This window comes from Toxotes jaculatrix, chromosome 7, assembly GCF_017976425.1.
Source record: "Toxotes jaculatrix isolate fToxJac2 chromosome 7, fToxJac2.pri, whole genome shotgun sequence".
Classification (NCBI taxonomy): domain Eukaryota; kingdom Metazoa; phylum Chordata; class Actinopteri; family Toxotidae; genus Toxotes; species Toxotes jaculatrix.
The window spans coordinates 15569034-15592825 of record NC_054400.1 but is presented as its reverse complement, the minus strand read 5'-3'; the positions used below and the strand labels follow the sequence as shown (position 1 = coordinate 15592825).

Below are 23792 nucleotides of genomic sequence, written 5' to 3'. Positions count from 1 at the left end.
ACAGGAACAATCACTCTGAATCAAAATCTCTCAGCTGTCTAACGTTCATGCCCTTACATGTTTTGAAAACGATGACGGGTTTGGCGGCACTTCCGCGTATATTCGTCATCACCGGAAGGGGCGGGACTTTCATGCTTCACCTCTTTAAATACATAAATTACTGAATTTATTATTCAAAAGAAGTTTTGAACCATTGAATGGGCATTACAGGTAACACTGTGCCATTAACAATAGGTTTACAAGGTCAATTTTTACCCCTTTAAAAAAAAAAAAAAAAAAAACAGCGTGCAAATGTTCAAGCACTAATATAAAGTTTCTTCATCTCACTTTAGATGTATATTGTCCTAGAAACTAAATGTAAACTTGAAACAAAGATGAAACAAAGGCTATTAAGATACTTTTGTAGTTGACATCAACCTGGATTTAGATTTAGAAAGACTAATTGACGTGCAGCGACCTCCCGTGGTTATAAAGAGTCACGGCACAAAGCATGAAACAAGTTTATTTTTAAAGTTATTTAAAAAAAAAAAAAAACAGTTACCACAGTTGGTTTCTTTTAAACCTGTAGATTATTTTGATGATTATTAATTTCATTTGACCCCCAGGATAGCGCTTAGAAAGTTTAGACTTTATGACTTTATGTGGTCATTTCCTCTGATATGAAGACCTGATGAACGTTATCAGTGTGTCTAAAGTACACAGACAATCTGAGCACAAAATTACTGTAAAATGTAACCTTTGGCATAGTTTGAAGCATGTCGAGCTAGAAGATATACAGCAGCCCCATAAGCTTTTTTTTTTTTTTTTTACAGAAAATCTCTACTATTAAAACCGGACCGATGATCAATTCGCTCATAGTCACACTGGATGTAATTCTGTTTTAACTAAAACATTCATAACCTTTCGGCTTATTTCAAAGTCCAAGTTGTGTTACCCAAAATACAATTTTCATTTCCGCTATTTCTTCTTTCAAAGACACGCGTGCAAGTAAATGTCACATGGTATTTCAGACAAAAATTGTAATAATAACACAAGTGTCTATGTTTACGGAGGAATCCGTCTCAAATTTTAATAATACTGCGCCCCTATGCTATAGATTTCTGTACGGTTTCTGTTGCACTGCAATTCCAAAATGAAATTTAATGCTTTTAATTTGAAGGCAAGTGCGTAAGACTTCCGATGTAGGCGTAACTGTGTTTAGCTTGACGCCGCTCTCCGTAGGTACACAGTAAAGCGTGGCCGCAGCTCGCCCCCACCCCCCGGACCTGAATGAAGACAAGCTAGTCAGCCCGCCGCTACGGCTAACTAAACTGCGGAACTACACCAGCTATACAGCTCGCTGCTCGTCATTTGTAGGCTGAAGTTGAGCTACAGCGTTAACACCACGGCCTCCCTTATCGTTCTCTCTCGTGAGTAGCTTATCGACTGCAGCTAAGAGAGCTAACGAGCAGGTACAAGTTGCTCGTTAAGTTAACGTGAGCTAGTTGCGTCGTTTGACAGCTAAGGCTAACTAGCTAGTCTCATTGGTATTCGACGTCAGTTTCAAAACAAAGCCCACAAAACCGAGAAGTTGAGACTCAGCTGTCACCTCCAGAACAGCTCGCTACAAGACAAGCTATCTTGGTTGAAGTGTATCAAACGACTGAAGATAAATTACGCTGCTCAGCCGATGATTTGGATTCTCTTTTAGTGCCTAATTGACGTTATTTTGTTGGCGTTAAAATTAAGTTGAAGAATCTGTCAGCAGGTTAGACAGTGACGCGTTTGAACTGATAAGTAATCCAGAAGCTAGCGTTTAGCTTCGTGGCTCCGTCGATAAAACCAGAGTCAAGTTTTATCTGAAGCTTGGATTTAAATGTCCGAGAAGAGTTCATCGTCCGGTTCGGATGAGGATGTGGACCCGGAATCTGGGCAGCCTGTGGAGCTCGGAGGCGTTTTAAGCAAGGTAAGGTTACTTTTGCCGTTAGAGTGTTTTATGTTGCAGAAATATATAAAAGCCTAGGTGTCTTAATAAGACACTACTTGTCTGAAAGCAAGGTGGACATTACTAATAAGTTGCAACAAGCTGTTGAATTAATTCCAACATGCACATCGTTTTGGCATTGGAGCTGTTGATTGCAAAGTCCAGCCAGCTGCTAATCTTGTGCGTCTTGTGTGTTTACAGTGGACAAATTACATACACGGATGGCAGGACCGATGGGTCGTGCTGAAAAACAATACTTTGAGCTACTACAAGTCGGAGGATGAACGGGAGTACGGCTGCAGGGGATCTCTGTGCCTCAGCAAAGCTATCATTACAGTAAGTATTCACCGTGGTTCGAGGAAGGAACATTACTTTCCTGCTGTGTGATACATAGATAGACTGCACAAGCTTAGCACCTGCTCAACATTTCTTTGAGCAAGGGCCCATAAGATCGGGATCATGAGCAGGGTAAACTCTCAAGGAAGTCGCAGTGTTTTGATCCCGTTTTTCCCTGTCATGAGCATAGACTTGAACTTTTATTCCTTCAATCCATGTTCCTCAAAGATAACACAGTAAACATTAACTCGTAATGAGGCTGTTAGTAAGATCACAGGTGGGATTAAGAGCTGTGTTTCAACAAACAAAGGCATTCTTGCTCCAGCAGTCATTTGAACACACTGCTATGCCTCTTCCTCCATGGCAGTTATTGCACAAGGTACTTGAAATCAGCATTCCCCATGTAAGTTTTAACCACGTACTGCAGAGATTGGACCTGTATTCTCTGTATGCAGGCCTCCTGTTGGTGAGATAAGCTGAAATCCCACACCCTGGGTTAAATATTCACAGTTCTCTCTGAGCATACCGCCACCAAGTACAGAGGCCAAACAAATGGTTTTGCTGTGATTTGTGCAATAGGATTATATGACTCACAACTGGATTAAAACCATAACATGAAATAGTTTCTTCTTGTGAGAGCCGTCATTGGAGTGAGCATGCAGACCTGAATGGAACGCCACACAACATTCAGAGTTTTTTGTAATTATATTATAGTAGGCTAACTAAGAGTGTACACACTTTAATTACACATGCTCTCTTATAATTAGAGTAGTATGACCCACACGGTTACTTCTTAATTCCTCTCCCTTCTTCCTAAATATCGAAAGCCAGTTCTGTGTAAGGAGACGAGTATGACAAGTCAGGAATGCAGAAACATGCCTCTGCTTCTCTTCTTGCCTAACATCAGTCTGTTACACACTGTGAAGCTGCAGACACCAGACTGTCCTTGTACAAAGGCAAAATGTGCAGGAAATGTTACTGTCTGAAAATTCCTATCACAGGGCCAAGGCACATTATCAAAAGCTCACATCAGTTCAAGCTCTTGTCTATGAATTTGTGTTTCCAGTCAGTTATACATCTTTGTACAGCGCACCCTTGTATAAATAATAGTAAATATTTACATTTTTTGTTAGATATTATTTGAATCAAAATACAAATCTGAACTCACACACACCACACATGTTTAAAGACAACTCAAGGAAGAAAAACATGAGTCTTAGATGTCTTTTTTTGTGAACCATGACTATCAGTATGTGACTGATAACATCCTTACTCCTGATACTGAGGATGCCACAGTCCTCTGCAAGGAAAAAGGCCAGTGCAGCATGGATATACAGTAGTGCTTACGCAAGGGGAAAAAGAATGTTCCAGGCAGAACCAAAGAGGTGTAAACTGGATTGTAAAGCAGAAGTTTATGGGCCGTGTCTGATACAGCACAGTAAGATGGACTGGATTTCTCTAACCAGTAATGGTATCATGGCTGGATGAACTTGAGGTTACCACTGCGTACCCTCCTTACAGTGAAAATTTGAAACTATAGGGCGTTTTTGATTTTACACCTGTCCGGGGGGAGACGACTTCTCTGAGGTTGTCTCACTCTAATGAAAAGTATTTAAGGGCCAGAGAAAACCACTCATCCCCACCAGCATCCCCGATATAAAACTAATTCCGGTGTTAAAGTGTAAAGACAATGTTACACAAAGTTATGCAGACTGACAGTTTGTGCTCAGAGTTGGAGTGTATGTTGCTGTTGTCAGTGGCAGCAAATAAACCAGCACATGAGCGTCATTCAGCAAATCTAATTAAACTTGGACAACATGAGGTTATGTCAGCTGACAGAGCAGCTGTAGTCCTGGTGCTACTGAGGAGAAAAGTGGGGAGGAGATTCAACCCAACTGTGTCTTACTTCTTATTAGAAACCTTTGCAGAGCACATCTCTCCTCACTTGAGAGCAGCGGTTAAATTCCAGTCTCAGAGGAAACGGGGGGAATTCTTTGGTGCATGTGTTTGGGTGCCGGTCAGTGGTTGGAGCTGGGTGGGGTGCATTGTAGAACGGGGAAGCGAAATCACTGAAAGAATTGGGCTTAATAGCAGGAGTAAAGGGTCATGATGACCCAGGATCATATGGAGACATGCTGGATATATGTTTTTTTGCACAGCTCTGCTGCCGTCTTTTAGGGTTGCGCCTTGAGACATAATACATCAGTTTCTAATTAAAATTCCTGTTTATTGTGTGGCAGAGGCTTTTCTGTGACTGATTGAATCCATATGTGTCCAGAATCTGTCAACACTCTTCAGCCAGTGTCATAAACAGACAGATGACTGGTAGAGGCGTTATAGTAGGATTTTTTTGCTCCTATTCCTCAGTGATTCGAGTCTTTGTATTTTGGTATTCAAATAAAGATATTTGGTTTTGGTGATAGTATTTCCTGACATGACTCATGCACTCTGCCTAATAACTATTCACGCGCCCTCTCTTCTTCTTTCTGTGCAGCCTCATGAGTTTGACGAGTGCCGTTTTGACATTAGTGTGAACGACAGTGTTTGGTACCTCAGAGCTGAAGATCCTGAGCACAGACTCCAGTGGATTGAATCCATAGAGCTGCACAAGGTGAGTAGCATGGGTTTCTCTTTCTTCAACAGTGATTATCTGGATTTTCCTGCTTCTTTTAAAATTGTGATCTGCTTATCATACTGGCTTTTTTCTGTCTGCATTATCTGGAAGGTTAAATTAATACTACAGACACTCAGTGTGCCTGAAACTAGTCCCTGTGGTGCTCAGGGATATGTTGATTTGCTTGGTGTTTTCTTATGCCATATTTTGTCAGGTCCTTTGGCTATAATAAATATTAGCTTCATTTTTGGCTTGCCTAATCAGCCACTGAAAACATTGTGTTGTTGCGTGATTCACATATTCCAGGTATTCAGGTTCAATTTTGGGTCACAGTCTTTTTCAGAACAGACAGGGTGTTATCTGTTTTGTTCAGTGTGCTGGGTGTGGCTGGACCGGGATTCGGACACACATTCACAAACACACAGAGCCCTTTACCCTGAGAATGTGAGGAATCTGAGGAGTGAGATGTCGAGGTGGGGGTATCTCCTGTCATCAGATACCAGGCAGCTGCTCACTCTGCAAGGACATCTAGTTAATGATGTATGGTTTCTCAACATAAGGGTTGTAAAGCACTTTGATTGTGTTGTCATGGCTTACTGTCGTCTGCTGTGGTGCAGATAGTTGTGTGTGTCAGAGGTTGTATTTAGGTTCATGTGCTCACTGTGTGGGTGTGTTATTAGTCAGGGCTTTGGCGAGCCTTTCATTCAGGAGGTCATTAGGCTGGGCTCTGTAATGCACGTGGGTTGCTGCAAACATTACACAAGAGATTGAATACCTTAAACACATTGTGACTAAGTAGACCAGCTGTGGTTATGGATGGTAACCTCATAACAAATATAATTTGGCAACACTGAGACATTTCACAACACCATATACAGTTATTAAAAAACATAAAAAAATACCTGCTTTAGTTAATTCTTTGTTTTATCAGGATATAGAATATACATGTGTGCATAGAAAACTTACATTGCAATTCACATTCAAGAAATAATGCTGTTGAATGAATATAGCTAGGTATATTTAGCTGATACAGCTAGATAGCTTTAAATGAACTTGATATTTAATTTGCATTAGTATGCCTTAAATAGTAATGTAGTTAACCATCAGTTTAGTTTTATTTTGTTTTTATTAATTTGGTTTGTTCAAAAAATTCCACATACAGTACATAAACTTGTGTAATACCACTCACATTGCTTTTGTTTTACTGTTACATTGGCAGATTAACAATTTATTACTGTGTGTTATCAGGGTCTTCTGGTGAAATGAAAGAGGGTAAGAAACTTGTATGTTACCAGCCCATAAGTGATCTGAACTATGTAAATTATTTGTCTTGCTTGGGTTTGCCACATTAAGCGCAGAGAGGCCATGGTAAACACTCCATTCTTGAGAAAAAATAATCAATACCCTGCGAACTCTGCTTCTCCACAAAAATGGTGCAGGGGGTGGTTTCTCGAGTGCTACTGGTGATGTTTGGCATGTCAGTTGAGTGTGAGTGACCGCAGGTCTCTTGGCCATTAACGATGTTGTGAGAGTATTTCAGGAGCATGTCTGGACTCTGACTTTGAGTAACCTCAGCAAGCTTAATGCAGCATTACCTGCAGCATTACTGTAGGTGAGTGTGTCAGCACTGCTCCCAACTGGACAAAGAAGGACTTGCACCGTGCAGTGTTCACCACTATTCATTCTGGTTCTAGTCTTTGTGTCAGGACCCAACAGAGCATGAAGCAGTGCAGCCTACCTCAGGACAGCTTCCTCTAGTAAAAAAAAACCCTGAGCAGCTAATTCAGGAACAACTTGTGTAACAACATTTAACTTTTTAAAATGTTTTGAGATGTTGTAGGATTACATTTTCTTTTCTTGTGTTGTATACACTGACTTGTCACAAGCTGGGTTTATCTCAGTTTCTAACAGGTGTAAATTTTGTTTAAATATGAGTTGAACAAGTCATGATTACAGCATTTAAATAGCTCCTATGAGACACTTTTCAAACATTTGCAAATCCGTATTACAAAATTAGGCAGTTATTGTTAAGGGAAGAAAAGCAGTTTTTGTGATGGTCCGTTTGTGTTTTTCATGTGTGGGTGTGTTTGTGTTGGTGGTGGGAAAAGTCGTGCTAAATGTAGGGACGTTAAGTGCAGCTCTTGATGAATAATGCATTTTTTTAATCGCCTGTTCTCACAGCAACAAAAATCAAGAGGGACACATTGATCATACGGAGGAGACCGTTCCATTCTGTCATTTTCAGAGGGGGGAGATGGGAGGGATTGGGGAAAACCCCTTGTATTTTGTTTCAACACAACTTCGTCAGGCTGGTTGTTGGCTCAGTCTGAATGCTACTGGTCCAGATCAGACTTCAGAAGAGCATATCAGCAAATCAGAATAAGAAGGAATGAAAGGAGAGTCAAGTAGTAAAGCAGAAGATCCAGACAAATGTTGTTCCCTGCCTCCCACTCTCTGTCTCTCTCTCTCTCTCTCTCTCCCTTTCTCTTTCTTTCTCTCTGCCATAATGTACAGTAGGCTGCTTCACTCGCCCACCCATTTGGTACTTTGGTGGTTTATCACACAAACGGCTCCAGACAGCCCTCGTCTCTCTCTCCCGCTCTCTCTCTCTAATGCATACATGCATGCACCCTTCACTCCCCCCCTCCTCTCGGTCTCTGTCTTCCATGCAAACACACACAGTCACAGTTGCTTGCCCGGTGATGGGAGCTGGGCGTAGAAATGGACAGGACGAAAAGGTTTCACACATCAGGGTGTGTGATCTGTTGATAAATGTATGCAGCGCGAGTGGAGTGCATGTACATGTGTGTCTTTGACTCCATGTGTGTGTCTGCAGAGGAACTGACTGAGAGCAGACCTGCTTCGCTCTACCGAGGAATTACAAGACTCTTCGTTTCGACTCAGCCCGTCTCTTCTGCTTCATGGAGCATCTAGTGTCTGCCTCCCCTGTATCTGCTACAGAGCCAATGACTACTTTTTCCTCTTCTCTCTTTCCTTCTCTTATTGCTGCTGTCTTTTTCTTGATGAGCTAAGCTGAGCCTGTATGGCCTCTCTTCTCTTCTCCACCTCCTCCTCTTCCCTTTTGTCAGTGAGGTGTGTCCAGGGAAACGAGAATACTGGATTTAAGCCTCTGAATTGTCAGAACACTGGGAGTGTTGGGGGAGCGTCTGGGCCATGTTGGGGCCAGCAAACTGCCGGGACTGCAGCAGTGTCCTGCTCTGCTTTGGCTGGTGGAATGGCCGAATGGTGGGCTTATAGCATGTTGGCATGCTGCTTTCTCACAGTCACCCATCACTGAAATCTTTAATTTGTATGTCAGTATTGTGACATGAACAATTACTGTACTTTTGCTAGCACTGATGGGCTAGCTTTAGCACTGAGCTCCCTTGCATGTCAGCACTTGTAAGAAATCAGTCACTATTTTATTTTTATAAATTAAGCTTATGTTGCATTGGTGTATGCTGGACCACTAGTGTTAGTGTTTTTAGTTAGAGGTAATTTCCTGAAGTGGCTGTATGCTCAGATGTGTAGAAGTACCCTGTGGCAGTTGCTGTGGTCAGTCACTCTACACTCATCTCATTGCCATTGCAAAGCTGTGGGCACAACAGTTCATGTGTTGTGTATGAGTGGGTGTTTAGCTTGCATGGTTGTGTCATGCAGCTGACCAGGTGAATAAAGATGGCTGTCTCTGGTGTTGTCACAGATCGGTCTTCATTGCTTTATTGCAGTGCATTGCTTTGCCTCTTGGTCTCTACCCAAACTAGCTATACAGTAGTAATGATTTTAACAACCATAACAATATCTCAGTCTGATTTAATAAAATAAACTACAGCAAATCTCTAAGAATAGCTAATAGTCCTCAGCACTACTTTTTGTCAAACCTTTATTTACCCATGCAACTACCTGTCTGCCATCCTCAGCTGTTTGAAATGTAGGCTCTGTCAAAAGGTCAGCAAGTAGTAAATAAGACTACATTATGTGTGTTTGTAAAAGGACTTGTTGTACAAGGACACATAGGTCACACTAACACTGAGGATGATGTAGTTTAGATTTAGTATTTAAATATACTGTTGTGTACATGCATTAGTCAACAGTGGTAACACACTGCAGCTGAAGCACTTTCAAGACCACAAGTCAAAGTGTCAACTGTCATTGACGTCCATTTGAAATTCAAAATAACACTCTTGGCTCTCAGCTCTGCCCCTTACTGTACTGTTTGTGGCTTTTTTTTGTTTGTTTGTTTTCTTAAACTAACCGCTAATCACTTTGACTTTTTGCTTCCAAGAAGTTTCAGCTGCAGATATCTACACTCGTGGTCAGTCTTTATGCAATGAAACTCACTGTTTCCTTCTGGCTTTCTTTTTTTTAAATTAAGCTATAGTGTCTCTTTAGTAACTTTTGTGATGTTCAATTATTGTTTAGACTAGGTCAGGTTTTTCAGGCTAGAGTTGTTATATTTGTTGTACTGTGTTTTATAGTGTTTGGGTTTTTTTCCCCTTTACATTTATGTGTGAATGTGATGTGTTACTTTTAACTATGTTTACTATGTTTTTTTTATTCATATTGGCCTGATCTTAAACAGTCTACAACTGAGCTCACTAACTATATTCACTAGCATTCATTGTAAAATCACCCAGCAGAGGAATGTGTGTGTGCTCCCTCTCCAGTTTGTCACCTGACTCCCTCCGTTTGCTCACAGTTGTTGAGAAATACCTCTGCATGCCAATCATCCAACAGAAATAGCTTACAGTCTCTTGTTAATTGAATCATGAAGAAGAAAATTATACACTAAACCCAAGCAAATAAACGTACTCATAAAACATACCAGCAGCACATTAGGGTTTCCGATTCATACCTAAAAGAATTTTATACTTTAGTCTATCACACTGGCTCCTAATTACTGTTTCCAGAGGATGAGTAATGGTATGAGTTCAAAAGTGGCGCTCTAATATTTGGTCATGAATTTGCTGTCTCTCTCTCTAATGTAGTGGATAATAGTCAACAGCTGCATGTGGGACAAACAAGAACATATTTCTTTGGTGGGGTTGGCTGGGGGGCGCGTACACATACAGTATGTATTATAAATTTCTGTCACTTTGCTGAGCTGGCTGTCCCAGGCCTTGCCTAGTCATAAGCTGGCCATTTAATGGAACAAATGCAGTCACTGCCGCTCCCTAACGCTCAGTCATATATCTTTTTTATGATGCCATGTGAGACAGAACACTGTATGTCCTAATGCAATGTTTTTGTTCCAGAAAGTCCTAAATCAAACTTAAATCATCAGTGTAGTTTATTTCCACTGTTCATCAACCACTTTGAATCTGGTCCGTTGGCTGGGTTGATGCATGTGTCCCTCTCAACAGACTGTTTTTCTGTGTAGGTGTAGGCCCCGCTCTGGTGCAGCTCAGCATTACTCAGTGCTGCTGACTGCTAGAATTGATCTCTCTTTTTCTCAGTCTCGGTCTAGTTTTGATGAGCAGCAGAAATATTTTATTATATGGCAGGTTGTTTCATGTTTCTAACTGATCTTCTGTTCCCTCCTCTTTGTTCCTCCTTTTTCCACACGTCTTCTGCTTTCTTCTGTCTTTACCTGTCTTCTTCATCGTACCCTTTCCTCTATTCTCCTCCTTTGTACCTGGTCTTGGTTGCAGGCTGAGTCTGGTTATGGTTCAGAAACCAGTCTGAGGCGTCATGGTTCCATGTTGTCTCTCACCTCTGCAGCCAGTGCCTTGTCTGCCACATCCACATCCTCCTTCAAGGTAAAAGAAACGTGGTAACAAGTGACTGAGTTGAAAGATGGACTAGACACGTTAGCAGGTCATGCAGGTAACATTTCTGTGTTGGTGTTAATAATTAGAATTTTGTGCTAATTTCTTCTAGTGACCTGCCTTATGGATGATGCTGAAAAACTGAAACAACTCTTTCCTCTAACAACCTTTTGTCTGATTCTCATCTGTTGTTGTTTGTATCTCTGTACTTCTGGTTGTTTCTGTACAGAAGGGGCACAGGTTGCGTGAGAAGCTAGCAGAAATGGAAACCTTTCGGGACATTCTGTGCAGACAAGTGGACACTCTGCAGAAATACTTTGACTCCTGTGCTGATGCTGTCTCCAAAGATGAATTTCAGAGAGACCGAGGTAACCGGTGGTACAAATACGCTGTTAATTTTGCTTGTATCTTGAAAGAGATTTAGTTTGAATAGGTTTATGTGTGTTTTAAATTGGCTGTGTTTTACCAAAATAAATCTGATATTTAGAGCAGTGTGGACATGGCAAGGAGGAATCAGTCTTGATTTTTACTGGCAAAGGAAAATATTTATAGACGGGGAGCTTCTTTACTTGGTTCATGTTGTATGAGAACTGAAGGAAAGTGGTTGATAAGACTAATTGAGTAAGGAAACAAAAATCCATATCCACTTACAGGGCACTTTGTGGGTTGTTTAATCTCTGATGCAGAACCTTTCTGTAGCCTTCAAAATCCCTTTCATATTGATTTTGGTCTCTTATGTAGCCAAAACGTGTATGTATTTGAATGTGAATTATGCTTTCGTATACACTCGTATCTATATGTCCAGGTTTAGGTTTTTATGACATTTTATATTTCGGTTAACTGGACGTATAAATAGTAGAAAGATCTGAGATTGCTGTTGTTTTCTTACCAGTTGAAGAGGAGGACGAAGATGACTTTCCTACCACTACAAGACCCGATGGTGAATGTAATCACAACAACAACGGCAGCAAAGAGAAATGTGAGTTTACCTACAGATACTGTCCAACTACTCATTGCTTCATCTGCTAATATTTGTGGAAAAACGAAATTTTGGTTGCTTGGCCCAGTGATAGCTTTCACTTTCACATTCACTTTAAATGTGAAAAGATAGACTTCATATTTTGAATCAAGTTACAAAGCAGCTGTTACATTTTTTTAGTTGTTGTTTTTGTTTCTGTGCATGCCAGTATTTTCCCCTGCCAGTCCCAAAGGTATCAACGGGATAGACTTTAAGGGTGAGGCCATCACCTTCAAGGCCACAACAGCAGGCATCCTGTCTACTTTGTCGCACTGCATCGAGCTGATGGTCAAACGAGAGGACAGCTGGCAGAAAAGATTGGACAAGGTCTGGTCTTGCACTCTACACACTGTGAATAAAATAAATGTCACCCGCAGCTTGTGAAGTGTCATGTGAATAATAGGCAGTTTCCTGAGTGGGCGTGTCAGCAGGCAGTGCTGTGTGGAAGTGTCACAGACTGAGGAGCTAATTGTTGCCTTCCATTGTCTTGAAGCAGCTGGTTATTACGACCAAGAGTTTGATGTTTTGGTGCTCTGTCCTTCAGGTGGTGAGGTGGCGGTGCAACGCTCTGTTCTTCACGTCTAATCGTGATTGTAGTTTGTGAAAACAGGGTGATGGGAAATTTACTGTTAAAAAGGTGCAGTGGTTGTTTTGGAAAGATCAGAAGGTGTTTTTCTGGAGATCGCACTGGAATTGATTTAACTGTAAAAAGCACTCGCTGTAACAAATGAATAGCCCCATTAATGAACAGGTTAGGCGAGTCTTGATTCCTTAGGACAGTCTGACAGAGGTATGTGTTCAAGTTTTTATTTTTTCCTAATTTCTTTGGTTTCATATTTATTTGTATTTCTTTGATAATTTTGTATCTTGTAAAGCGACTGTTATTTTCAAAATATATTGTTTATGGGAAATGTTAACATGCTTTTAATGGAATGTGCCTTTAGCAAGACATTTCACAATATAGCTTTCAACTGCCTGTTGTGCATGTAAAGGAAGATAGTGGTAAAAAAAAAAAAAAGACAATCTGTGCTTAGTCAGCATTAAAAAAAAAAGAGGAAAAAGAGTTGTAAAATTTCACAGTCAAAATTACTGAAAAAGAAACTGAAAAGCATGTTTTACTGGATGTGGCTGGTTTATAGGTGATTACTCTAAGTTACTGTGACCATATCAAATGTAAAATTAATGGCAATATGAAATATCAATTTAACAATAGCCAGACTTGCTTATCAGAGGCACAAATGTACCTGTTGCCCATTTTGATTTTTGATTGTGAGTGATTGGAGTTCCCATAACACTCTTCCATTCATTGATTTTTCTTTATCTAGAGAGTGGTGTGTGTCTGTAAAGGAATGGCCTTTAGAGCTGCACATGCTGACGTCCTGATTCGCTCAGCTGATGTTGTCAAACCAGTTTCTTTCCTTGTTTTTTTTTGTTTTTTTTCCCTGTGTGAAGGCGTGCTGCCCAACCCTAATACTCACAAAAGCCGGGAAGCTCTTTCAGTTAGTTAGACTGCTCAAGTGAAACTACCTCACTCTTATCAGTGTTGTGATAATGTGTGAAGTTTAGCTGCCAATGTGAAGTAGGGAAATAGAGATAGCTACAGAAGACACACTCAGAGGTATAAGACACACCTGCTGCTCACACTCGAGTGAGTTAGAAAATGACTGCTCGCACTTCATGGTGCAGTTTATGGAAGACTTCGCTACAAAGGGGGACAGAGCTGCTAACGTGCCAGACACAGAGATGGATACCTCTACAGACAGACAGCCTCTTCTTTACAGTAGGTTTCTGTCTGTTACACACACCTGACAACAGGATCATCTCCTGTTTACTCTGCGGCAAGTGTTGTATGTCCACACCTTCGTTTACACTTTGTTTCTCGGTCTCTGTCTGTCTGGTTTCCCCCCATTTAAGTATTTTGTGGAGAGCACTATTGTTAAATATTACAGTATACTTATAACCACGGGTTTGCTTGTGTGTTGAATGTCTACATAGCAAATGTTTAGGCTGGATTGTTAGGTTTCTGTACTTTTAAGCAACAGATGGTGAATACAGTAGATCTGGTCCTGGACTTAAGTTCTCCATTTTAAAGCAACAGTCTGTTATTTCTAGCTCATTTGCTCGAGGTGTGCTGTGTTGCCTCTGGCAGGGAATGAGACATTAGGTAAAACCTGTTTGAGTGTGGACACAGTTGAATGATGTGGTGGGTTTGCCTAACTGTTTACGACATGCACACCTCTCTTTTATTCCCCCTTGTTTTTTTTTTTTTGTTTTTTTTTTGCAAACTCTTTTAACAGCTGTGAGGAGCACTGTGTGGGGCACCTGGGGGCAGAGATGTTTTTCTCTATGCTCTATAACACTACAGTCCTGTTGTTTATTGTGTGAATGTAAAGGGTTAGCAGATATCTGGTAAATGCAACACAGATGTTTTTATTTGGCGTTTGTGTTTACTTGCTGTCACTGTCATTTATTTATACACACACACTTACACTAGCCATACTGCACTGCTCTGTGTGTGTGTGCAGGAGCTTGAGAAGAGGAGGAGGGTAGAAGATGCCTACAAGTGTGCTATTCACGAACTGAAGAAAAAGTCACACTACGGAGGCCCAGACTATGAGGCAAGATGGAATTAGATAAACTAAATGGAGCAGAAACGGCTGGATAAACCACAGCAGAATGATTCCTTGACTTTGTCTTACAAGTCCCAACATGTGCATTTTTATCTTTCTCCACCGTGATCACTGCTGTTCTTATGGGGTTCCTTTGTTTGCTGTTGGATCTTCACAGGAGGGGCCAAACAGTCTGATCAATGAAGACGAGTTTTTTGATGCAGTGGAAGCTGCATTGGACAGACAAGACAAGATAGAGGAGCAGGTGTGATTTTTGTAAAATGTCCTGTACAGTGTGGATATATAAAACAATAATTGATTTAGCTTAGAAGGTAATTTGAATTTCTCTTGTTCCTCTCTTCCTCGTCTTTCTCTTTCTTCTTCTGGAAAAAATACTGAAGCAGTTACGTACATTACCTGTCCAGTGTTTATCTTCTTAATCTCTCTCTTACCAACCTTCTACTATGTGTCCCTCAGTGTCAATCAGAGAAGGTCAGGATATCTCAGTCTTCTGCAGTTACTCCTGGAGACGCCTTCTCCATCGGTACACACCGATTTGCCAACAAGGTGCTGAACACATTTCTTATGTTCCCTTTAATGTGCTCCTTATTTTCATTCTGTTCTCATTTAAGGCTACAAATTGCTCCTCTCTTCTATGAGTCATCCATCCTCTTTGAAGCCTAATGTGACCTGTCTGTAAAGCCGACTTTTCTGAACTTGATCTGTCCACTCAGAGAATCAGTTTGTGCTCATTTCCATACTTTAGGAGCTTACGTAATACGTTCATATGAAATGCTACTTGAGCAGGTTGTGATTGTGTGCTTTGGTCTGCTGCAGCGGGGCCTCTTTGGGTTTCATTCTTTATTTCTTTCTCTTTCAACCCTCTTTCTGCTGTACAGCTTCATAGTCATTCTTCTTCACTGTCCTCCGCTGAGCTGGTCAGTGCTTTGGATGACATTCACAGATTCAGCGCTCAGGTACTGTATCAGGTCAACAGAGAGCGAAAAAAAAAAACAGAGAAAAAAAAACCTGGTTGGACAATATTGAAATTCCTAGAAAGACTAACAGGTTGTTTTCATCAATGGCTATCATAAATCTAATGCTGCATTGCTGGAATGTAGTGGAACCTCTTCATTTCCGGTTCCAAACATCGCTCTGTCTTCCTGAGCATGCACAAACAGGAATCCAGGCTGTCCATAGCACATTACTGGGATGTTTATGTTGAATAATAATTTAACACATAACCGCCCACACAGGATCATGTGTTAAATACGTATTTGGTTACTGCTCAGAGTGTAATAGATATGCTAAAGGAATTCCTAAGGTTCTGAGAGCGAAATAGTTTTCGCTTTTTGCTTGTTATCATAACCTCTGTAACAAAATACCGGCACAGGTGCTCGATGTGTTGATTGCTCAAGACTGTAAATCATTAAACTTAAGCGTAGCACCACTTAATACATTCTTTTTCTATGAGCAGTGAGCTTTTTCAAAGCATGTCCTCAAATAGCCAGGTAGAAGAACAGTAAATGACTCTCTAGCATATGAATTTAATCAATATCTGTCTTGTCTCTTAGGTGGAGGAGATGGTGCAGAATCATATGACTTACTCTCTTCAGGATGTGGGCGGAGATGCCAACTGGCAGTTGGTAATAGAAGAGGGAGAGATGAAGGTGAGTATAGAGGAGAGAAGCTGCTTATGAATCATTTCCCTTGTTTGCTAGCTCTGAATATTTTAAATCTCATTCACTTTTTAAAAGGTACAGTTGTTGCAGTAGAAGCACCCACAGATCAGAAGCAGGGAAAGTGTATCAGCTAAAAGGATTCGTGTCACAGTGGAAGTAAAAAAGAATCCATAAAATCTGTAAAATAAGTCGTCAGTACTGTAAAATTTTAATTAAATATAGCACCTGAGTGCGTCTACTTAGTTACTTTACACCACTGTCAACTCCACGGATTCAAAAATACATTTATTTCACATTTTCTTACATTTTCAAACAAGAAGGATCAGCTGTTATCAGTGACTGGTAAAATTAAGAGGATCCCACAAGATGTGTTTTGAAGTGAGGTTGTGCAAATAAGCACTGATATAGCACTGATTTGTTCTGTCTCACGCTCTGCACTGTGTGGAACAGGTGTACAGGAGAGAGGTGGAGGAGAACGGTATCGTCCTGGATCCTCTCAAAGCTACACATTCTGTGAAGGGGGTGACGGGACACGAGGTTTGCCACTACTTTTGGGACACAGATGTCCGAATGGACTGGGAGAGTAAGTTCACTATGTCAGAAGTTCCCATCATGTAAACACTGTTTGACTTTCTCGGTTTCAATGTCATGACCTGCCTGAACTCTCCCTCCCTCAGCCACCATCGAAAATTTCAACGTGGTGGAAACGCTCTCGGAAAATGCCATCATTGTTTACCAGACGCACAAGGTAAAATGACTTCATGATGGTTTTAATCGTTGCTGAAACGTGTTGTCTAGTATTTGATCAGTAATCAGATCCTGTTTGATTCCCCCCTGAATGTGTCTGGGTATGTTTCAGAGAGTGTGGCCTGCCTCTCAGAGAGATGTGCTCTACGTGTCAGCCATCAGGAAGATCATGGCGACAAACGAAAATGATCCCGACACATGGCTGGTTTGCAACTTCTCTGTGGACCACAACAATGCCCCTGTAAGATGACTGTATTACACCTATTCTTATCATGCGGTATTGCAAGTGAGCGTCTAATGTGTTGAAAACTATTCAGTGAACATACTGCTTGGCATATTTTTATATACGGTGCACTCAGAAAGTATTCAGACCCCTTCACTTTTTATGTTGAAACTATATGCTTTTTTTTCCTCATCAGTCTGCACTCAGTGCCCTATAATGACAAAGTGAAAATTGAAATCTGTTTTGGCTTTGTCATAATGGGGCAGCGAGTGTAGACTGATGGAAAATGGAATATAACTAATTTTAGCATAAGGCTGCAACATGACTAAATGTGGAAAAAGTGAATTATAACTACAAATATATAACTACAAATGTCCTTCAGTCGAACAAAGCCTTTTAAGTGTAAATGGAAGAAACCGTAGTTTTCAGCCTCTCCACCTCAGTCACTTTGTCAAATCGGCTACAGTGCGTTTGGTTTTACTTTCAGGCCACAAATCGGTGTGTTCGTGCAAAAATCAATGTCGCCATGATCTGCCAGACGCTGGTCAGCCCTCCAGAGGGTGATAAAGAGATCAGCAGAGACAACATCCTTTGTAAGATCACATATGTTGCCAATGGTAAGTGCCTCTCCAGCCTCAGTGTGTATACTCTAGGCAAGAGCAGCAGTCAACAAAACAAAGCCACTCTGTCAACATCAGACTAACTGTAATCTGCCTGCAGGTGCCTCAAGCCAACTGTAAATATCAGAAGGATGTGTTAAGCTGAGCTGTAACCTTTAATCATTTGGGGTCAAACTAAGAAAAACCCAGTGAATATCCTAGACTACAGAGGACAAACTAATGAAAGCATTAACAGTATAACTTAATACTACACTATCTGATATTCAGGCTAATGCCCCCCCCCCCCCCCCCCCCCCCCCCCAGACTTCCTGTAGACGAGGAAATTGTGAGATAAAACTGCGCTGGGAATCCTGAGCCAGTTCATTGTTAGAGAAGCCAGCCAGGTCATGGGAGTTCATTTGAAAAAAAAAAAATAAGGAAAAAAAAAATCCTTGCCTCTCACCAGAGGGCACCCAAGACCACAGATTAGCACATAAGCCCAGGTTTCCTGATGATTTCTCCTCCGTGCGGCTGCAGTAAACCCAGGAGGCTGGGCTCCAGCCTCAGTCCTCAGAGCCGTGGCCAAGAGAGAGTATCCCAAGTTCCTCAAACGCTTCACCTCCTACGTCCAGGAGAAAACTGCTGGGAAATCCATCCTCTTCTGAACACAAAGAGGTAACCAGGAACCGTAACACATCTTGCTTTAGAACTGAAAAAGCCAGCAGACGTACATATGGTATTAATTCAGTTTCGTTCATTATTAACTTTTAATCTTCCTTCTTGTCTCAGGCTTGCCGAAGGCCGAGGTTGCCCATCAGAGAAACTACATCGTTCAGCGTTGAACAGGCTCCCGTTAACTACATGATCCACTCACCTGACAATTAGAACGTGTTTTCAGACTACTACATGCAGGACACCATATCATCTACAGTATACCTGCTTGTAGAGGAGACTGGTTTTACAGCTTTAATCCATCAGTAGTTCTCATCCATGCCACCTTATAATGGCTTAACACCATCTGTTGGTCATGGGTACACTTGTATGTAAATTGAAGAGTCTCCTAAGTGGTTTTTGAATTGTTACCAATTATTTGCTCTTTTTTTTTTGTAAATTGTTTTGTACATTTCTTATGATTACATACTTCTTGACTTTTTTTGGGGTTTGCTTTAATCACTAGTATTACAGCTACTTGTTTTGCTGCTGCTAAAGTGACTACCATGAGTGAGGAAAGTAGATATTGACAGGAAAAGCATTGATGAGGTGTGGTACAGTGTCTCCTCTTTCTTGCCTTCTCCTGTCCCTCTAGTGATGACTCGCTTTGCAGTTTGATGGAGGGTCAGAGCCTAAAGCTTTGAAATCTTTATATTTCTAGATTGTTATACAGTAGATTTCGGAAAGCACCGTGGACACAATGTATTGTACAGAGAAAACAAGAGTAAGTTTTCAGTTAGTTTACCAGTGTGAGAAATGTGAATTGACTGTTAAACGCTTGAATTTGATGACTGTAAAGGGCCAAGGAAACCCAAAGTGGGAGATGAAGAGAATTTTCTAAGTCTAATGAACTCATATTGAACAATATTTTTTTGACATTGTTGAACTGATAATCAGTAATTGGATAATTTTGATGTAGGTGACACCTTCCAAATGACCAGCCATAGGGACTGAAATAAAGAGCCTCTCTTTCACTGAAAGATGAGTGGCTACATTTTGCACAACCCTGGTTGTTTTTCAGCCCCTGATGAAGCAAAAAAAAAAAAACAATAAGAGGAAATCTGCCCATTCATGAGTGAGGTTTGTAAATTAGTCCTGCTGCTTCTCTGCAGGATAAGGTAAAGCTGTAAAATGTTGAGTAGGATATCATTTACTCCCTACATGCTCAGTTATACTCTAACATTACATTTCACATGCCACACTACACTACAGTGCAGTTACCTCCTGCCCTTTGACTGATAAACTACCCCTAGAATGCCTTAGATACCAGGATGAAACCTAAAAATCCTGGCTTTCTCTTCTGTACAGCCACCAGATGTGCATTTATATCAACACTGAAATGAAGCAGAGGGAGGGGGAGGGAGGGTCAGCATTTCACATCATCTTACCTCAAGATTTATATTTACTTTAGAGATTGTGTTTAATGCCATCAAAAGTTGGGAGTTTTGCAATCAGAAGATCTGCATGCTTAAAAATGTAACCATCAGATTTTCGGCCTAAGGGGTCAGAGGTTAGGAAGGATGTGGAGAATAGATTTGCTGATGATTACAAAAGCTAGATCTGTGACTAATGTCAGCTGAAGAATGCATTTAGTGTTTTTAATTTTGATATTTTGTCAGTAATCTACACACTTTGTATATTTCTAAGTTGTACATCAGAAGTGTTATTATTTGCACTAAATGTAATGGAATTTGACAATGTTCTGTAAATTAAAATTGTTACACGACAGAGTCGAATAAGTGTACTACTGTTTTAGTTACTAAACTGAGAAACTGAGGGTAGTTCCTGTAAAATCTCCCAAATTCAACTATTAACTTATGCACACATACACAGTGATATGGAAAGAGATAATGTTAAATCTTGGGAACACTGAAAAGCGCTGCTTCAGACGCTAAAGTTACTAAACACAAATGGAAACTGAATTTTAGCTGTTTATTTATAGGAGTCTCTATATAAATATGCATTGTCTTTACATTCAGCGATTAAAGTACTTTTTCAGCAAATGGTAAAATATTGAAATTTACATAAATTATGGTCTCAACTGACGTGATCGTGGAATTCAACATTTATAGTTGGATAAGGTCTTGATGAAGAGGTATCAGACGGCTTCTAAGTGTAGGATGCATGTGTCAAAACTTCTTGAAGAGGACACACTTATTCAGTATCAAAGGATATCCTGAGTAAAAGCATCTTCAGTCATGACGCAAACCTCACAAAACTAGTAGCTCCACATCAAAAATGATCTATGATGTTCCTTCACTGTCTCTGTACATGTAGTATCGATGACTTACAGAGGTGTGCATTTGTAGAGTAAAAATAGAGAGAGAAAAAAAGTGCATATTCACACGTCCAAATCTGTGCTTATATCAGGTAGCCCACCCACCTAAGCAATGTCCTCAGAGAAAAATATTTCTTACAGTAATCATAACCAATGTCAAAAGTGCCTTTTCATGAAGAGCGAGAGCATCGTCCCTCCGCTCTGTGCTTCATCCGAGAGCCCGTAACTGTCTTTCATCACTTCACTTTCCAGCAGCCCCTTCGCCGGGGCTTCAGGTTCGTGTCAGGACAGCAGGAGACAGGTAACAGCCCAGTTAGGAAAAGGTGGCCACTTTAACCGCGTCTCAGTCTTGTGTGTTTGGGTGCGGTGGCTTCAGAATCAAGTCTGTTCATATGAGTCTATCCTCATCCACATTGGCTGCGGCTACGAGCTGGCTTGTGTCGTTTGTGTGACACTGTCACGTCCTCCTTCATCGGGGACAAAGATGCCGTCATAAATTCACTGTAAACATTTTTCATCGGATCAGCAACTAATCCAGTTGCGAGCTTTGAAAGTGTCTTTCATTTCTTTCTGATCAGCGCAACATTTAAATAAATGTATGATTTGTATCTAGCCTCTCCTCCTATGTATATGTAGTAAATATTTAGTTCTTTGTGTGAGCCATGAAAACAGGATACATATATAAAACTTAATGGCACTGCATTGACACATGCTCTGAAAAAAAAAAAAGCGACACTCAGTTCAGCCTGATGTTCATCACATTACATGATATGTCACACAGTTCCTGCAGATGTCCATCGCTGTGACTTTGTCTGTGTCTTCTTTTAGTCCGTCAACCGGTGGAGAATCTCAGTCTTTTTATGTCTTGGCAATACAAGTGGCAACATGGATCTAGCAGCACTTGAAGTGGAGTTAAAGGGCCAGCCCGGCCTGTCCAATGGAGTGCGGCGATTGTCTTATGATTGGCAGGAGGAAATGATGGTTGTAAAGCTGCTGTTTTCACTGTACGGGAGAAGAGAGGAAAGAAAAAAAAGATTCATAATGAAGTTTAGGCCTTTTTTTTTCTTAACATGGACTAAAACATGCATAAGAACAGATAACTAATATCCGAAAAGCTTGGGAGGATGAAACAAGTCACAAATTCCCTGAAATTATAGATGGAGGAACGACTCACCAAGTAGACATCGAGAACGGATCCGTCATCGCGGTCTATGTCCACATCCATGATGCTCTGCTCTGAAGTGAGGCAGATAGCGCTGTCCTCCAGGGTAAATGTGGAGCTGGATGCAACGTCATCTCTGAAACAGAAAAAGATTTTTCCTATTAACCTATGTAGCAGACAGCCCTGAGTGTCTATTGTCTGGGTGCAAGGCAGTTAAAGTAAAGCAGCTGTATAAACAGTGTTGTGAAAACTGATGAAAAACATACTCTCTAGAAACAAATCACACACTATTGCGGAGACTCTGACATCAAAGAGGCAAAGACAGGAGCCGGCTGAGAACAGGATGGGAAGAAATCTGTCTGGTGTCGGGCCAGCTGAGGCCTCGGCTGAGAGGCGCATAGTCTCAGAAATGTCTCACAGGAAATGAACAAAATCTCCTCAAGCCTGTCCTGATTTGACCACAATGACGAAGTTAAAATGGGGAAAGTGGGGGGGTGATGTGTTCTACAAATGATCACATGTAGAATAGAAGAGAAGAATCAAGTTAAGAATTGAGGTTTTCTAGGAAATTGCACAAATTAAATTTCAGCACATTTTTGGTTTCAGCTCGGGGGAAGAAATTCATCACTAGCTCTCTGTCCAAATTCGTAGACAAAATAAGAAATGACATCAACATTTCGGTGTCAAGACGAACTAAAACTAGCAGCCCGCAGAGCCATCACCTGCTCTGTGATGGACGTGGTGTTTTTATCTCCATGCAGCCAATGCAAATGCATGGGAAACATGGACAAGACTAAAACTCAGACTAAATAAGAAGCATAAAACAAGCAACACACCAAAGTACTTCAGTGATGAAATACGGTGCACTCTGAGACTGCATCAGTCATCAAACATAAGGCTTTAAATGTAGCTTTAAGATCAGGAGACAGTGAAACCTTGCTCATACTCCTTTCTTCTCCAGCTCTGGTTCAACCACCAGGGGGCAATGAGAGCCCTTTTAATTATATGTACATCAGGTGACTCCCTGATAAATTCAGGAATGTGTTTTTGACTCTTTTATGACATGTGACTGACCACTTTTTGTGTCCAAAGTCAGCTGAAGGCCAGGTAGAGAAAGCAGCAGAGAAGTACAATTGTACACACAGATGGCTAAAGCGAGAGCTGCATGTAAAAACACCCGCTTTGCTTCAGAGCAATCCTGCCATCAAACACCACAACACAAGGTGTTACGACTGCAACAGACAAACCAGCTGTCAGACGGGGATTATTGTCGGTGGATGCACAGTGTCCACCGCACCGCTTGTCCTCTTTTGTCACAGTCTTTCTGCGGCATAATGGCACAAAGTAAGACAGTGTCAAAGCCGCTGTTTAAATATTTATGAAAAGAGTTGACAGAACCGTGTCAGGGCAGCAGCAGGTGACTGATGAGGGGACAAGACCGGACAAGTCACACAATGGAGCCTCAGAGAGCAAGCAGAACCTGACACTGCTGGACAGGAGGAGAGGTGAAAGATGGAAAACATGAAGAGGTCAGAGGACAAAGTGTTCAGAAGCTTCTAGAAAGAGGGAGAATGAAACTGTCCTTCACTAACAACCAGATGATGAAGTGAAGTGGATAAACAGTGGGTTACAGGTGTAATAAAAACCTGTTAATGTAAAACACTGCTTATTATTACATAATGTACAGTGCAATTTGATCAGATTTTGCAATATAATATTAGGCAATGCCTTATAAAGGTCTTCATTTATTGCTAAACAATGTACTATTAAATAAATGAATCTGTAAGAACTGCAGGTTAATGAAATAAAGTCAAATCAAATAAGTAACAAAGTAAAAACAAATATTGCTTTTTTAATTAAAAGATGTGTGTAGTTCTTCTGGAGCACGTCTTCCCTGACTAATTGTACCCACCATTACAACTCTCATCCTTTGACTGTACTCTCCATATGTTGTGTGGGAAGTGTGTGTGTATGTGTACGTGTGTGGGACGCATGTTGCCAAGCCAGCTGAATAATCTACTCCATGACGCACGTGCCCAATAAGACCATGTGACGAAAGCACACAGGTGACAATAACGTGGG

At 41.0% G+C, this 23792-nt stretch overlaps 2 protein-coding genes across 3 annotated transcripts in view; one reads left to right on the top strand and one right to left on the bottom strand.

Moving 5' to 3' along the window:
- Positions 1 to 1255: 1255 nt before the first annotated feature.
- On the top strand, positions 1256 to 19996 carry LOC121184104 (ceramide transfer protein-like). 2 transcript variants are annotated; one of them, XM_041041523.1, is made up of 18 exons: positions 1256 to 1945; positions 2165 to 2299; positions 4794 to 4910; positions 10565 to 10672; positions 10911 to 11049; positions 11574 to 11660; positions 11869 to 12026; positions 14225 to 14317; positions 14487 to 14573; positions 14786 to 14875; positions 15208 to 15285; positions 15883 to 15978; positions 16441 to 16573; positions 16668 to 16738; positions 16850 to 16978; positions 17448 to 17577; positions 18097 to 18234; positions 18349 to 19996. In XM_041041523.1, exons 1-17 carry the CDS (start codon positions 1856 to 1858, stop codon positions 18222 to 18224), a joined length of 1869 nt encoding a protein of 622 aa, XP_040897457.1. In that variant the 5' UTR covers positions 1256 to 1855; the 3' UTR covers positions 18225 to 18234; positions 18349 to 19996. The 2 variants fall into 2 exon arrangements, with proteins under 2 accessions (XP_040897457.1, XP_040897459.1); XM_041041525.1 differs by lacking the exon at positions 15208 to 15285 and having other exon boundaries at positions 1258 to 1945.
- pip5k1bb (phosphatidylinositol-4-phosphate 5-kinase, type I, beta b) overlaps positions 8477 to 23792 on the bottom strand; it is a 43378-nt gene continuing 28062 nt past the window's right edge. Inside the window, exons 14-17 of the mRNA XM_041041526.1 lie at positions 21723 to 21846; positions 21258 to 21550; positions 19425 to 19434; positions 8477 to 8488 (exon numbers count right to left, since the gene is read on the bottom strand). Coding sequence (XP_040897460.1) covers positions 21548 to 21550; positions 21723 to 21846 — 127 coding nt within the window. The 3' untranslated portion in view covers positions 8477 to 8488; positions 19425 to 19434; positions 21258 to 21547. The remainder of the gene's footprint in view (positions 8489 to 19424; positions 19435 to 21257; positions 21551 to 21722; positions 21847 to 23792) is intronic.

Excerpts from the sequence above, each read along its gene's own strand:
- LOC121184104 (XM_041041523.1), top strand. The coding sequence starts at position 1,856 with ATGTCCGAGAAGAGTTCATCGTCCGGTTCGGATGAGGATGTGGACCCG. Across the intron at positions 4,911-10,564 it reads AATCCATAGAGCTGCACAAG|GCTGAGTCTGGTTATGGTTC; the intron begins GTGAGTAGCATG and ends TCTTGGTTGCAG. Across the intron at positions 16,979-17,447 it reads TGGACCACAACAATGCCCCT|GCCACAAATCGGTGTGTTCG; the intron begins GTAAGATGACTG and ends TTTTACTTTCAG.